The sequence below is a fragment of the Callospermophilus lateralis genome, chromosome 1 (assembly GCF_048772815.1).
Source record: "Callospermophilus lateralis isolate mCalLat2 chromosome 1, mCalLat2.hap1, whole genome shotgun sequence".
Taxonomy (NCBI): Eukaryota; Metazoa; Chordata; class Mammalia; order Rodentia; family Sciuridae; genus Callospermophilus; species Callospermophilus lateralis.
In genome coordinates this window covers 86,160,661-86,175,979 of record NC_135305.1, presented here as the reverse complement: position 1 = coordinate 86,175,979, position 15,319 = coordinate 86,160,661, and the positions used below count along the sequence as shown (strand labels likewise).

The window sequence follows — 15,319 nt, the reverse complement described above, 5'->3', positions numbered from 1 at the left end:
GGTAGGCGCCAGCAGGAAGCTGATCTTGCTTTTCATTTTTGACCCATTCCTGTAGAACAATAAAAGGCTTGCTCTGCAGGATCATTGTTTTTATCTTTTCTGTAGGGCCTTTTCAAGGCTCATCTTTTCCACCATCCCACATGGTAGGTGTCCCCTGTAGCCACCGAGAGGGGCAGGCTCAGGACAGGATGGTCCTTTAAAATCCCAGAGTTCACAGGAGGTTGAGTCCACATTTGGAAGCAAACCTTATCATGCTCCCTGGCTGCTCTGGGGATTCTTATATTGTTATGAGGCTCTGACACCCCAAAGTCATACTTGCTGACAGATTTGTTTTATGAGAGTCAGGGAGGGAGTAGCCATGGGGCCGCAAAACAAATCATTCATCCTTTTTTCACAGTTCACTTGAATGGCTTATTAACCAAAGCTGAGATGGCAGCCACCTCTTAGGATCCATCCAAGGGCTGAAACACTTTCCTTTTCTTTTCTAAAAGAAATTTAGCTAGGAATTTTGACTTGAGGCACTCATTTGTTTTTTCTACTTTGAAACAAGATTTCAGGTGCTGGATGGATATTTTCTCCTGTGAAAACCTCCTCTGCCACCTCAAATCCCACTTCTGTGTCAGCCTCATTAATAATGTAGCAGTTGTCAAGGTCAGTGAATTTTATTTAAAAAAAGAAAGAAAGAAGAAAGAAAAGACTGCCTGTGGAGTTTATGTTCTAGATGGCTGGCTTTACAGAGTTTAGCTAATTACCTCTGGTATAAATTTCATTATTTTGTGAGTTTTGGTCCTAACCTGGGATTTTAAATCACCCATGCTTATGAGGGTAATGTGTTCATCCCTCCCCTCCCCGGCCCCGCTCCCCAGAGGTGGCTGTGATTAGCCACATTTAAAACACAATGGAGCGGGCATGAATAACTGTCACAGAAGGGCCCTTGTTAGTCCCAGGCTTCCTTGGTCTATGACAAAGAGTCCGCCAGGGGCATGTGTTACAGGCTCCCTGAGGTTCCCAGCACATGAGGGGGATGTGGCCATGTTGGCTTTTAGTTCTAGTGCTTATGAGGGGCTGATCTGTCCCATCTGGCTATTTGGGGATCCCCTTCCTTCCTCATCATTCTCAATTTGGCCCGGAAATTGTCAGGTTGGCTGCCTACAGTTTGAACTCCCACAAGGGCCATCTGGTCTTTTTGATTCAATGTGCAACATTTTTGTCAATCCTTGTTGAGCCTTTGCAGTTCTGTGCCTCAGTGTTGTCAGAGTGGCTGCCCTCAACTGCACGGTGGGGACCTCCCTGGACCATGAATACACCACAGACATCCCATTTCTGCCTTTTCTTAGGCTCTTTGCTCTCTCCAGAAAATATCTTTTTTTTTTTTTTTTGTATCGGGGATTGAACCCAGGGTGTTTTACCACTGAGCCACATCCCCAGCCCTTTTTAATTTTTGTTTTAAGACAAGATCTTGCTAAGTTGTTTAGGGCCTTGCCAAGTTGCTTTAGGGCCTTGCTAAGTTGTTGAGACTCATTTGGAACTTGTGATCCTCCTGCCTCGGCCTCCAGAGTTGCTGGAATTATGGGCATGTGCCACCATGCCCAGCCGTCTGGAATATCTTGATGTCTGACATGTTTTTTCCAAATCAACTCAAATGTCACCACTTGATAAAAACCTCTGGCCACTTACCTGTGTTCCCTCTTTCCTTTGGACCTTTGTTATGCTTCCTTAGATCTTTACCATCCATCTATCCATTCATTAAAAATAAAGCTTACTGGTGCCCACTGTGGACCAGCCTTGATATGTAAATGGACTAAACAACAAAGACTTCCTCCTTTCCTGCAGCTTACCTTCTAGCTTTTGGGGAGATAGCATGGATCAGCTGTGTGATATTTTATCAGGTGGTAAGTAGGATGAATGGAATGGGAAATGTAAAAAACAAAGCAGGGCTGATAAGAAGGAAGGGGCAGAACGCCATGAGTATGACATGGACAGGCTTCCATGACACTGGAGTCGTGTGGCAGTTACACAATTTATGTGGATAGACCTTCTTCTTTCCCAACCAAGGGACAGAAAACAGCCATCCTCATTGATTTTCTGCCAGCAACACTTGGCACAAAATACTTTGAATGTAGTGGGTGCTCTATAAATAATTGGTAAATGGGTATAAATGTGTAAAAAATGTATTTGAGGACAAATCAATAAAACCATTTCCTATTTCTACTTTTTTCCTGGCTTTAAAAAAAAATCATGATAAATCTCTTTTAAGAAGCTGAGATTCCTTCCCCATTCTTTCTTTTCAAGACAGAATTTGTCACTTGTGTTTAGTGGGGACTGGGCTTTTGGAAAATCTTGGCCAATGCCTGTCTTTGTCAGCTTTTCATTTCAGTAACAGATACTTGAAACACTTAACCTATACAGAGAAAAGGGTTATTTGAGCTCACGGTTTAGGAGGCTCCAGCCCAGGATTGGTTTGCCCTGTTGCTTTGGGCCTGGGATGAGGCAGCTCGTCATGGCAGAGGAAAATGGCTTAACTTCAAGAGCCAGGGAGCAGAGGAGAAAGAGTAAGAAGCTGGGGTCCCACAATCCTCTTCAAGGGCCAGTGACCTAAAGACTACCCATTAGCCCCACCTCTTAAAGGTCCTGTCACCTCCCAGTAGCACCACCCTGAGGATCAAGGCCCTTTAACACCTGGGCTTTTGGGGGTCCCTCAACATCAAAACCATTGCAATGCCTGAAAGGCTTCTTGTTTTTTAACATGGAGGAATGCAATTTTAAGGTAGAACCTTCAGTTCAACTTAGAAAAGCACAGGGAACATAGTTGCGATTCCTATTTTGGCTGGCCTTTTGCTCTAGATGAATCATTTATTAAAATAAATAAATTTTGGGAATGGAATAGAGAAAAACATTTCAAGAGTATGTTTTATTGTTCATTTGCCACCAAAATCTTAAGGGTTTCTTGGCAACCCCTGGACTTAATTAGCTTGCAGTTTACAAATATGTATCAAGTGAAATAACATCCCCCCACTGCAGTGCAACCTGTGACGTGGATTGTGCAGACACAGATATCACCTGACCAAACCACTGTGTTTGCTGCGTGCATTTCAGCTTTTACTTGAGGAGCAGAGATTACAGGAAATCAATGCAGAATAGATTTCTGGGTTGTATTCAGTCGATAGAACTGTCTTGGGAAAAAAAAAAAAAAAAGCCTAGGCTTCAGTAATCCAGGGCTTTCAGCTGCCCGATTTAAAATGTAAATGACACTGTGGCTCATAAAATGATTCCCTGGGAGCTCAAGAGCTCTTTGCAATCTAGTGGCCCACACTGCATCTACCACACAGAGAGTGTGTTATAGGGGCCTTGGAGAGCTTTGTGCCCAGCCCAGTCCCCTTGTGGGCCACAGGGTAGGGAGCTTAAGGGAAAAAAGCAAGCAAGGATGTGAGTATGTCCCCACCTGTCCTGGTCCCACACTGCTCATCTTTTTGCCCCAGCTCACTTTGACCGGTTTTATTGTGTTTCCGCTTCTGTGCAAGAGTTTTTATGAAGAAAATGTATTGCAGTTAAAAATACTTTTGGGAGAAATAGTGTGATCTAAGTTAGCTCCCTCAGGTAAAGATCGGGCAGCCCAGAGAAGGTTAAGACATGCAAGTCTAAGTGGCTTGTACTGTGTTGCTGACAGCCCCTAGAAACACACCTCCATGGATCTGTTTCCTCCTGTGCCTGCCTCACTGCCTTAGAGAATTCTCACTGCCTTAGTGTGAGAATCCAGTGGCCCAGACTGGAAAGCAATGTGTAAGGAGGTGCATGTTGGAATGCCATGGTTCCATGCCAATATCATGGAACCATTTCTTCCTTTTCTGCCATTACTGAAATCATGTAGGTTGTCAAACTGAGTTCAGGGAAACTCTAGGAATTATTGTTGGGGTCTCAGGGAACTTTCTTTCTTCAGACAAAGCATCTTCCCTTTTAGCTGCGTTCTGTGTCGGGCTTCTGGGTGAGGTTTCTTTTGATCAAAGAGCTCTATACCTTCAGAAAAGTTCAGAAACCCGGATCCATCAGGATTTTTGCAAATGGAAATTAATAGCTATATTCATTTGAAATGCTGGTGGTCATCTGTGGCTCTGGAGATGGCCAGATACAGAGTGTTCAGGACAGAGGTTGGTTGAATACCTGGTGCAAGATGATTACAGATGTGGAAGCACTATGAGCAGATTGGCTTGAACGAAACAGACTGGACTCACCATGGAAACCTTTGAGCTGCATTGCGACTCCAGGTGTCTTTTAAAGCTGGACGTTCACACGGCCTTTTGGTTTTTGGCTCTATGACTGATGTGATGGTCCATTGTGAGAGCCTGGGTGGAAACCAAGAGGTACCCGACAGGTGACGGTGCTTTCTTTCTTGTCTTCATTTTTTAGTGCACTTACATTTCAATTGACCAAGTTCCGAGGACACATGCCATAGTGATAAGCAGACCCGCCTGGCTTTGGGGGGCAGAAATGGGAGCCAATGAGCACGGCGTGTGCATAGCCAATGAAGCCGTCACCGCCAGAGAACCGGCTGCTGAGACGGAAGCCTTACTGGGGATGGATCTGGTCAGGTACTGCATGGTGATTCTTTGAAATAACTGCCCAGACAGAACAGTCTGGAATGGGGATGAGATTTATTTCCTACTGAACCTCACATTTGGTAACACAATCCTCCCAGAGCTGATGTGTGCCTTTTGATAGAAACTTTCAGATGATGGGGAAAAAAAGAGAATAGGCTAACATGGAATATTTTTCAGTAATAAAAAAGAATCAAGTACCATCATATGCTACACGATGATGTTGAAAACATTATACCGAGTGAAAGAAGGCAGGCACAATGTCATATATTGTACAGTTCCATTTGTATGAAATAATACAGAAGAGGCAAATCCAGAGAGGCAGAAGGTGGATTAGTGGTTGCCTAGGTTCGCGTGGGGGTGAGGACTGGTGAGTGAGTCCTAACGGGGGTGAGGTTTCTACTGGGGACATCTGAAAATGTTCTATACTCGAATCATGATGCTAGTGGTACAACTTTATGAATAGACTAAAACCACTGAGTCTCATAGTTTAAAATGGGTAAATTTTATTGTATTTGAAATATATGACTATATGTCAAAGAAAAGATACATAAAACACTTAAAATTTTAAAAAACCGCCAGAGCGATGACCACCCTCCTTCACCCTCTACCTCTCAGTTGTTTCTTCTTTCTTTCCCTCCTCTCCCAGCCAGCATGCACCAGAAGGAACTGGATGTGGAAGCTGGATGGGGCAGGGATCTTTGTCTGTTTGGTCCTCTACCCCATGTTACAATCCGTGGAAACTGTGGGCCTGGCAACTAACGGGTGATCACCAACAGAATTTTGAATGAGTGACTAAACTGCCTTCTTTCCTTTGTTTGCTCCACAGATAAGAGGAAAACATTCAACCCTTGATTTTCTGAGTCTGGCTTATTTCACTTAGCATGGTTTTCTCCATTTCCATCCATTCACCAACAAATGCCATTATTTTGATAATTTTTTTCTTATATGCTTCAGATTGATCTTTTCAAGATTATCAACCCATAAGGCAACAGGAGTTTACTGAATATCTACTTTGTGCTTGACCCTGAGTGCATAAAGAAGCTCAAAGCTTCATCAAGATTTTAATGTGGTTGCAGGGAGGAGACAGAAAGTTGAGCAATGCAAATTGTATGAACAATATAAGAGACGACAGTAGGAGAGAGGTGACTCAAGGAGATTGGACATCACATGTGTGGCACAGAATTCCAGGATATAAGCACTGAAACAAGTTCTAGAGCACTGGTTCACAAAGTGAGGATGGTCAGCAAGCTCTGCTCTATGTTCAGATATTGTCATAGACTGGACACATTTGGGATGCTTTGAGGAGGAGTTTTTGACTTGGATCTATCTGCAAGACTCAGGGATATAGACAGCAAAGATAAATTTGGCACATAATTGGTGTTGTGATAGCTAGCGAGGTCTGGAATAATAACATATGTCAGGAATAGATGACAGGGTAAGGGCTGAACTTTAGCTATTTAGTTTTAACTCTTGCTCTGGCTAGCCCTGTGTAGCTTCCGCAATAAAAAGGGAGTGAGGAGGACCCTGTGACAGGCAGGCTCTTCAGAGTGGGGCCTCTGTTATCTGCACCTTGCATGGATCTTTGAGTTCAGGGTTTGGTCTCAGCTTTAAACTGGCTAGGATCAGTTCAGCCAAGTCTGGTGAGATTCTAAGGGACCATTTCAGAGCAACCAAACTCCCTCTTATGTGTATTTGTAGGAAGCTCCAGGAAATATTAATGTTGAGGATTCACCAACCACAGTTTGAGTGACCAGGTTCTAGAACATTGTTTCTCAAAGTGTGAACGGTGAGCAAACATGGCCTGGGAACCTGTTAGATATCATCAGTCCCCACTCCTCACCAGACCTCTGCCGAATCTGGGGGTGGGGCCAGCAATCTGTTTGAACAATCCCTCCAGAAGGTTATGAGGGGTGACAAGGACAGAATAGCGCTGCTGCAGGGGGAACTCGCTGTGGGTTGGTTCCATCCTTTTGATGTCAGACTCAGTATCACCCTAGGAATTGCTGTATGAGGTGCCCCTACTTTCTCTGACCTGACTTGTCCTCTGTGCTTGGATTCCAGTTCTTTCCTGGATAGCTCCTGTGAGAGGAAGCTGTTTATATTTTACACTCCAAGTATCTGCTAGACTTTAATGGAATATTTAAAAAAAGTACAGCAGTTTTCATAAATATCCTGATCCTTTGGGTTTTCCATCCATATGTCAAATCCAACCTCAGTTCAAAGAGACATAAATGAATGACAGTAGCATTCTAACAGGCACTGGATTTAAAATAAAGGTACAACTCATACGTGTTTCTTAGAGGCTTGCGTGAATGCAAGCATTAGGGCAAGAGCATCAATACTTCCACTGATGCTGATGCTAAAAGCCAAGCTTTGTTTTTTTATGTATTTGTTTACTTTTTATTTTTACTATCCACAGATCTCTGTGGGACTGTGTCAACCAGTGCCCCCCATTCCTATCCTCAACCCCAAGAAAAGGCACATAGACACAGACATTTCTGCATTTCATGAGGCTGGTTTTAAGTGTCAGGCAGCTGACAGGAGCTAACATAAAGGGGGGGAATTTATTAACTGAATGTCAAGGTGTCTCTTACAATCCTGGGTCTGGCTGTCATGATAATGGACTAGAAAGCTTTTAGGATCCATTAGTCTGCTGTATGCTGGGAAATGTTTAGTAATCAACTGGGGGGGCGCAGCCCTGGTTTGTGGACTTTTCTACTTCCCGTGATGTAATGCCCCCACCAAGACAGATTTCATGCTACCAGTTGCTTAACAATTGGTCCAGAATTCCTGAAATTTAACCCTCTGCTCTCTGAGCTGATGTTACTAGACTCAGCTTTGGAGGCTGGACCCATGGAAGAATCATGTCTGAGAGTTGAGAAACTGGGGAGAAAAAAAGGCTTTATTACCTTTCTTTCTTTATGACTTTATGACCAAAGAATGGAAGAGAAAGGGTTTTGCTCACAAATTAGCTTCTCAACTCCAGAGTCGAGGGGTTACATACATAGGAAAGGAATCATGAGGAAGAGAGAGAGGCTAAGGAAGGGGAGGAATAGTTCTGTCTTTTCTGGGGATAGGCAGAGATCTACCAGGAACTCTGGTGTCACCTCTTTTCATTCCTTTTATGATCTGGTACTTTGGTCCTGGAAGCTGGTAGGTGCCTTTAGCCTTGAAGTGGGGAGACTGAGAGCCACAAGGCAAGTCTGGTCAAGTCAACCCCATATTATACTTTGCAGAAAACATTTCTCCCGTGTTCTTAGCAGGGCTGAGTAGAATCAGGCTCAGATGTTGAGGCAACAAAGGAGAGAGACACAGTATGAAGATAGAGATGCCAGCCTTTTTATCCCATCCTAGTTGCCCATCCGACATCTGTAGGCCCAAGGGAAGAGTCAGTGCCTTCAGCAACAGTGGGCCTCAGGTCCCTGAAGGGCCCTAGAGAGCTGTTGTCATAACCCACAGGTATCATCTACAGCAAAGCCAGTGGGGGATTAATAATGTTATTGCCTAGCTGTGTGTCCTCCAAAATTACTGTGTTTTTTTTATAAGTCAATTAAGAGCAAGTGAAAATAGAGGGTTTATTTAGCATTTTCCTTGATAACACTGGTACAGCTGGCTAGGACAGGTCACCCCATTCCTTCAGGGTTCCAAGTCTCTTCTTTGCATAACTGCTTTATTCTTTTCTTTATCTGCAGATTGACTTTTGCTCATCCTATCTGTGTTTAATGTTGGCACAAAAACCCAGTCAATCTCAGTATTTCAGAATATTTTATAATTCTGGACAAATCTCGTTAGCCCCTCAGCATGGCAAGAACAACAATACAAAAGTCACTGGAAAGAAGCCAATGTGAAAATTTGGAAAGCCCTGTAGTTTATCTTTAGGTGGTTCACGCATGTGGAAACTCACAGGTGATTTGAAGGGAGGCTGATCACTGTAGGAGGAAAGAACTGCCATTAGTTCTAGCTGGCTGATCACTCTAGGAAGACATATGTGCATGTATTTCATTCAGTTCTCACAACCAGCCATGACATTGGTCTGTTTGTTTACTTACATTTAGTAGATGAGGAAGCTGGAGTTTAAGGACTTGCCCACAGCACCAAGGCTAGATGGTGGCTGGGCCAGAAATACCAGGACCTGCTAACCTCAGGTGAACCACTCCTCTCTGCATTAGATCACAGTCCTACTCTAATGAGACAGGAAGCTCAGACACTGAGAGGTGGAACCGAGCCCAAAGATCACACACCCTGTCTTCGGTCAAAAGTCAAAAAGATGGCAAATTTAGTTTGAGATCAAGTTGACATTTATTTGTGACGCATGAATCCGGGTAGCCTTCATTCTGCAAAACAGAGTTCCCATGAGGCAATAGCAGAACAGTGGTTTTATAAAATGGAAACAAGGAAACAGAAGAGCAGGGGAAAAATGGATTGGTTAACATTAGGTTATTTTAGGTTACTTTTTTGGAAGTGTGAAAGCAGAAGGGACTTCCTTGTTATGCTGACTCAGACAGACTGGAATCTATTGTTTTAATAAAAAAATTGGAGTATTTCGTGCTCCCTTAAAGCTTCAGTCCCTCCCACCCCCTTGGTACCAGGGATTGAACTCAGGAGCACTTAACCACTGAGCTATATCCCCAGCCCTTTTTTTTAAATTTATATTTTTAACTCTTTTTTTTTTAAAGTATTTTAGTTGTAGGTGGACACAATACCTTTATTTTGTTTATTTATGTTTATGTGGTGCTGAGGATTGAACCCAGTGCCGCACACATGGGAGGCAAGCACTCTACCGCTGAGCCACAACCCCAGCCCCTCCCCAGCCCTTTATTTAAAAAATTTTTTTTAGTTGTACACAATACCTTTATTTTGTTTATTTGTTTTTATGTGGTGCTGAGGATCAAATCCAGCCTCGCACTTGCTAGGTGAGCCCTCTACCGCTGAGCCACAACCCCAGCCCCTCCCTAGCCCTTTTTGAATTTTATTTAGAGACAGGTTACGTTGTTTAGGGCCTTGCTAAATTACCGAGGCTGATTTGAATTTGTGATTCTCTTGCCTCAGCCTCCGGAGCTGCTGGGATTATAGACGTGTGCCACTGCACCTAGCAAAGCTTTTAGTTTGATTGTGGGGCATTTGGCCTGCGCGATTCCCTTTTGGTCTGGTCTGGTCTGGTCTGGTATGTTGGAGCCTAGTGCAGAAGTGCAGTCCAAAACCATGTGTTTCCATGAGTTTTAAATTCGCAAATCAATGCAGCACTTAACATCCACTTGTGACCTTTCCTAGTTGGTTTGGGCTGCTATGATAAAGGTGCCATAGACTGGAGAGTTTAAACAACAGATGTTTATTTCTCTTCTGGAGGTTGGGAAGTTCAAGATCGGGGTGCCAGCAGATCCAGTGTCTGGTGAGCACTCACTTTCTGGTTTGCAGACACTGCCTGTTCTTTGTGCCTTTACGTGGCAGACAGCAGAAAGAGGACAAGATCTGGTGTCTCTTTCATAAAGACCCTAATCTCATCACAAGGGCTGCATCCTCATGACCTAATCACCTTCCAAAGGCACCTCTAAGTACCATCACATTGGGGGTTGGGCTTCAACATACAAATTTTGGGGACGGGGGGACATGTACGATCAGTTCACAGCCTTACCTTCCTGCGTCCAGCCCTCTGGCTGAAGGTTGGGAATTTTTTAGTGTCCAGAAGGCTATTGTTTTAGTCAGATTTTTAGCTGCTATCACCAAAAGATCGGACAAGAACAATTAGAGACATAAAAGTTTATTTGGCTCATGGTTTCAGAGGTCTTAGTCCATAAACGGCCAACTCCATTGCCCTGGGCCCAGGTGAAGCAGAGCATCATGGAGAAAGGTGTGATGGGGGAAGCAGCTCAGGACCTGGGCACCAGAAGCAGAGAAAAGCTCCGTTTTCCAGGGACAGAATATAAACCCCAAAGGCACACCCCTGGTGACCCACCTTCTCCAGCCACACCCTTTCAGCCTATAGTTACCACCCAGTTAATCCATATCAGAGCCTTGATGCACCGAAGGCTCCTATAACCCAATCATTTCACCTCTAAACTCTTGCATTGTCTCACATGAGCTTTTGGGGGGACACCTCATATCTAAGCCATAACAGCTGTTACCCCGAGGGGACTTACAAACTTGTTGATTATGGGAAGAAGGAAGGTAATTGGCAGAGTCCTCTAAGAACACCAGGCTAAGGGGAGGGGCGTCGACTGTTTTCATTTGTTTCTCAGGGGCAGCAATTACATATCCCACAGTAAATCTAGCTATAACTTAATTTTACCTTATTTGGCATACAAAGGGACAGGGTCCCTCTTATCTCTAGAGGCATAGATATTGAAAAGATATGCAGAGTTCTTAAAGGGGCTTTAAGTAAAGAAAGTGCAGGTGTTTCTCTTCTTCCTTGTGAGATGTGTAAATCTTTCAGGATTGGGTGGGGCTAGCTTGACATACCTGTGACAAGACTGTGAGCCCCAAATAAATATTTTCCCATAAAACTAGGAATTGCATTTAGGAGCAGTTAACTCTCAGGCCCAGAACAACCTGGACAAAGCATACAGTTTGGAAGGATCTGAGTTACACTGAAAGTAGATCTCAGAATGAGACTATGACTTTGGCTCATTTAATTTTATCCCTTTCCCTATCTTGATCTTACCCAGGCTAACGTGTGGTGGTGGAAGGAAAATGAGGCACTGGGGCCAGAAAAGTGCTGTTCTTATTTGGAACCACATGAATCTACTCCATCTAGGAGGCAAGGCAGTTGAAAACAGCATTAAAATAGGCCTCTGGATGCTGGGTGTGTCCCAGGATTACCACAGGCCTGGTAACGGTGGCATTTCCTCCACACTCAGTAACATGGGATTCTCCTGCATCTCTCAGTCTCAGAGGAGAGTACAGAACCCTGATGTTCTTCATGGCCTTGCACTGAGGAGCTGGTGATCCTGTCTTCATTTTGTGGTTGGGAGACCAGCTGGAGATGGTCGGGTGGGTTCACGGAGCCACCCATGGTCCTGGTCTGAGGAGGAGGAGAGTGAAACCACAATTATGTCTGTAGTGGGTTGCTGAGGTCCTGCTGTGCATGTAGGGCATCCAAGTCAGGTTGGAGGCAAGAGCACACATTGTGGATTTCAGTGGAAGGTAAACAGGCTGAATATCCAGAGAACATTAGAGATCCCAGCCTCCAAAGACGGGGCTACTGAGCACGACTCTGTGTTCACCTGTCCCTACATAGATTTGCATAGGTCAGTTGGGGCCCTGCAAAGGCCCTGGGAGCAGAATCTGCTGGAGCGGGTGTAGGAAGCATTGTGACTAGGGCCCACCAGGGACCCTGGGAAGGAGGAAGGAGGCCTTCCAGATTCGGTTCTGGTGATGCAGGTCTCACAGCACACTGGTTTGTTCCAGATCCTCAAGATAAGATGAGCTCTCTTGTGGCTCCTTTTTGGAGAAGACAAGCTTGAGCAGGGAAAAGTCTACTTAATTCTATCTTTCAGTGAGCTTGTTCTTTTTTTTTTTTTTTTTTCTTTTCATGTCAGGTGGGTACTGTGCCAACGTGGTAACAAGGTTTGAGGGAGGCGTCTCCCAGACAACAGTGGGCAACCCCGATCCCCATGCTTGTGAACCACAAAAGGATCAGGGTTATTTTTAAAATTTTGTATCACTCTCCTAAGGCGTTAGGGTTCAGCTTTGTAGATCAGAGCTTTGTAACCAAGCCTTCTTAAATGAGCTTAGAATGAGAAATTTCAAATGAATCGGTACGTAATAAATCGACTATGAAAATAAGCCTGTTACGGAATAAGTCCATAGCTTGTGGCTACATTATCTCTTCTTCTCCATGGCAGCACAGTGGAATGCTCCTTCAGAAAGCACTGAATTGGGTGGATTTTAATAGCTGCTGCTTCTTGTGTTGACAATTCACCAAGAACAGGCTTGTACCACCGTCTCAGTAGCTTTGCTCTAAGACTCTTGAATTTTTGCCAGCAGACTTACAATTTGAATGATCAGATGAATAAATGAACTGAATACGTATGATGTACCATCTTCTTTCATACCAGCCCGAGGAGGGAGGTAGAAATGTTTTTACTTTACCAAGAAGAAAATAGAGGTTTGAAAAGAAGATGTTACTTAAGATCATACTGCCTGTGAGTAGTTAAACCCGAGCGAGAAGTTAGTTCTTTATTTCTGAATTGCAGATTTCTCTGCAACAGTGTTCTGCCCCCTGAAATCTACTCATCATTTATTTGGTCCTAGGCACTATGCCATTCTTTTTTTTTTTTCTTTTGCAGTGTTGGGGATTGGACCCCAGGGCCTCATGCCTGCCAGGAAAATGCTCTACCACTGAGCCATATCCCCAGCCCCAGGCCATCTATTTTCATGTTCATTATCTCATGAAACTCATATTCATTGTAACCCAATGATAGAGGAACTAATTTTATGGATGTCATAAAACTGAAGTTCAAATGTATTATGTAAACTGCCTATGGTCACACAGAGGGCAGTATCTGTACTCTCTTTAAAGGGTTTATTAATTGGAAGGACCAGGATGGATGTCTCACTTCAGAAGGAAGGTGTGTTCTTTTGATAACTGAAGCTGTAAGCCACACCAGTTGCTGTAGGCTAATAGGTAGGAGGGAAATACGTAGAAAAAGGATGGAGCATGTCCTTCTAGACAACCATTTCTAATGAGATCTCTGAGCAAATTATATACACAGAGGAGAATGATTAGTAATCAAATACTGTTATTACTAATTGTCTTAGACCATCTAGACTGAGATAACTATAAATAGGATGCTGATAAACAACAGAAACTTATTTCTCATAGTTTGGGAGCTGGGAAGTCCAAGTTCAAGGTGCCAACGTTTGGTGTCTGGTGTGAACGCATATCTGACTCACAGGTGGTGCCTTCTTACTGTGTCCTCACATGGTAGATGGGGCAAGGCAGCTCTTGAGGCCTCCTTCATACAAACACTAATCCCATCATAAGGTTCCTCCATTATTAGTCATTTCCCAAAGGCCCCCTTGCCTAGTATCATTATATTGGGTGATAGGGTTTCGTCATATGAATTTTGAGGGGACACAATATGTAGCAATAACCAAAACACCTGTATAGAATGATGGCGAGCAAAGCTGGGCTGGGCAGAGATTTCCTTTTGTCTAGGTAGGAGTCAGGAGGAAGCACAGCGCTTGCTGAGGGCTAGAGCTGAGCCAGACAGATTCATGGGAGATGGAGTCACCACAGAGAAAGAGGGGGCCGACCTTCCTTTCCAGGGGAAAAAGCTGCTGGTTCCTGATTCTGTCTGTGCAGAAGGGGGATGATTTTTGCCTTTGTACTGAACGTGTGATAGAGGTATTCTGAGTTGAAAGTACCGTTGATTGGTTTGCATGTTGATCTGCAAATTGAACATCGTACATGCATTGGTGTGCTTCAGGCTTGGGTCTTGTCTTGGTCTTTGGTTGCTATGACAATAATCATGTGGGTTGAAATGACTGAGGAACACTTCTTGTTTCCTAACTTCAGGCTTGGTTTAGAAAGAGGGACAACAGCTAAAGAAGCCTTAGATGTCATCGTCTCCTTGTTGGAAGAACATGGACAAGGTGGGAATTATTATGAAGATGCAAACTCCTGCCATAGCTTCCAAAGTGCGTATCTGCTTGTGGATCGAGACGAGGCCTGGGTGCTTGAGACCATAGGGAAATACTGGGCTGCTGAGAAAATCACAGGTGAGTGGTTTTGAGCATGTGAAAGACTGAGATGGATGTTGGCTGGACCCACAGCACCAGACCCAGAGAAATCATGCTACCATGCAGCCCCTGACTGTACTGGCTCTTCATGCCTAAGCGCACCGTTCACTTCTGGGCATCTGTTTCTGGAGATGCACCTTGGGTTTTCTGAATCTAGAGTGAAGGGATGCAGGCCCTTGGGAAGCATATTCCTAACATTTCCTATTTTCTGTTTGCTTTCCGGGCAGGAACCAATTCTGACTACAGGCTGCTGCATGACTCAAACCGTTACTCTATTGACCAAGGTGGTCATTGAGAATAGATCGACAAATCCCTTCAACGGGAAACTGACCTGAGTTCGAAGCAGCTACAGTGCCCTGTATTTGTGGTTGGAATGGTCCTCTAAAAGAAGGAGTTTGGATCTGTGCGAAGACTATTCAGTACTACTCTAGACCAGTCAGGCCATTTCTCTGTGAGGCAATGTTCCTAGAAGGGCAGAGAACTTGATAATCCTCATGGAAGGATTTAGTGCTCATAAAATTGCTGCTCTGTGGCCCTGGCTCCTAAGACAGCACAGGGAAGGAAGCATTAGAGGTGGGACTGGTGACCTTGAATCAGTACCTCAGCACTCTCATATTCTAGATGGGATTGGATCCCAGAATGGGTTAAAAGGCTCCCAAGGGTTCTGAGGATTGGCCAGTGACATACTCTTACATTCTTTAGGACAGAATGATAAATGCATAGCACATGCACTGCCACTCTTCCCTCCTGTGTCCACAAAGACATGGCTGGTAGATTCCTGCATACTTCTTATTGAACCTATAGTTGGCCTATGTATTTTTTTTCAACCTAATTTACCAATGAATCAGAAATGATGTTGGGATGAAACCTGTTTGCCACAGTCTCCTTAAGGGGTGACTGGTGCCAGATCTGACCTGAGTTAGAAGCAGATCTGGTTCAGTAATTGAAAGTCATGCTTGTTTCCTGTGCACAAAGTCCAGTGA

At 44.2% G+C, this 15,319-nt stretch overlaps 1 protein-coding gene and 1 non-coding gene across 3 annotated transcripts in view; one reads left to right on the top strand and one right to left on the bottom strand.

Annotated features, from left to right (window-relative positions):
• The window catches only part of Scrn1 (secernin 1), a 42,738-nt gene that overhangs the window by 6,402 nt on the left and 21,017 nt on the right, over window positions 1-15,319 (top strand). For both annotated transcript variants that reach the window (XM_076863694.2, XM_076863705.2), the window contains exons 2-3: window positions 4,405-4,586; window positions 14,113-14,315. In XM_076863694.2, the coding sequence (XP_076719809.2) occupies window positions 4,405-4,586; window positions 14,113-14,315 (385 nt within the window). The remainder of the gene's footprint in view (window positions 1-4,404; window positions 4,587-14,112; window positions 14,316-15,319) is intronic.
• Window positions 12,125-12,228, bottom strand: LOC143384393 (small nucleolar RNA U13). The gene has a single exon (XR_013089310.1). It is a non-coding gene; the product is annotated as a small nucleolar RNA U13 (small nucleolar RNA).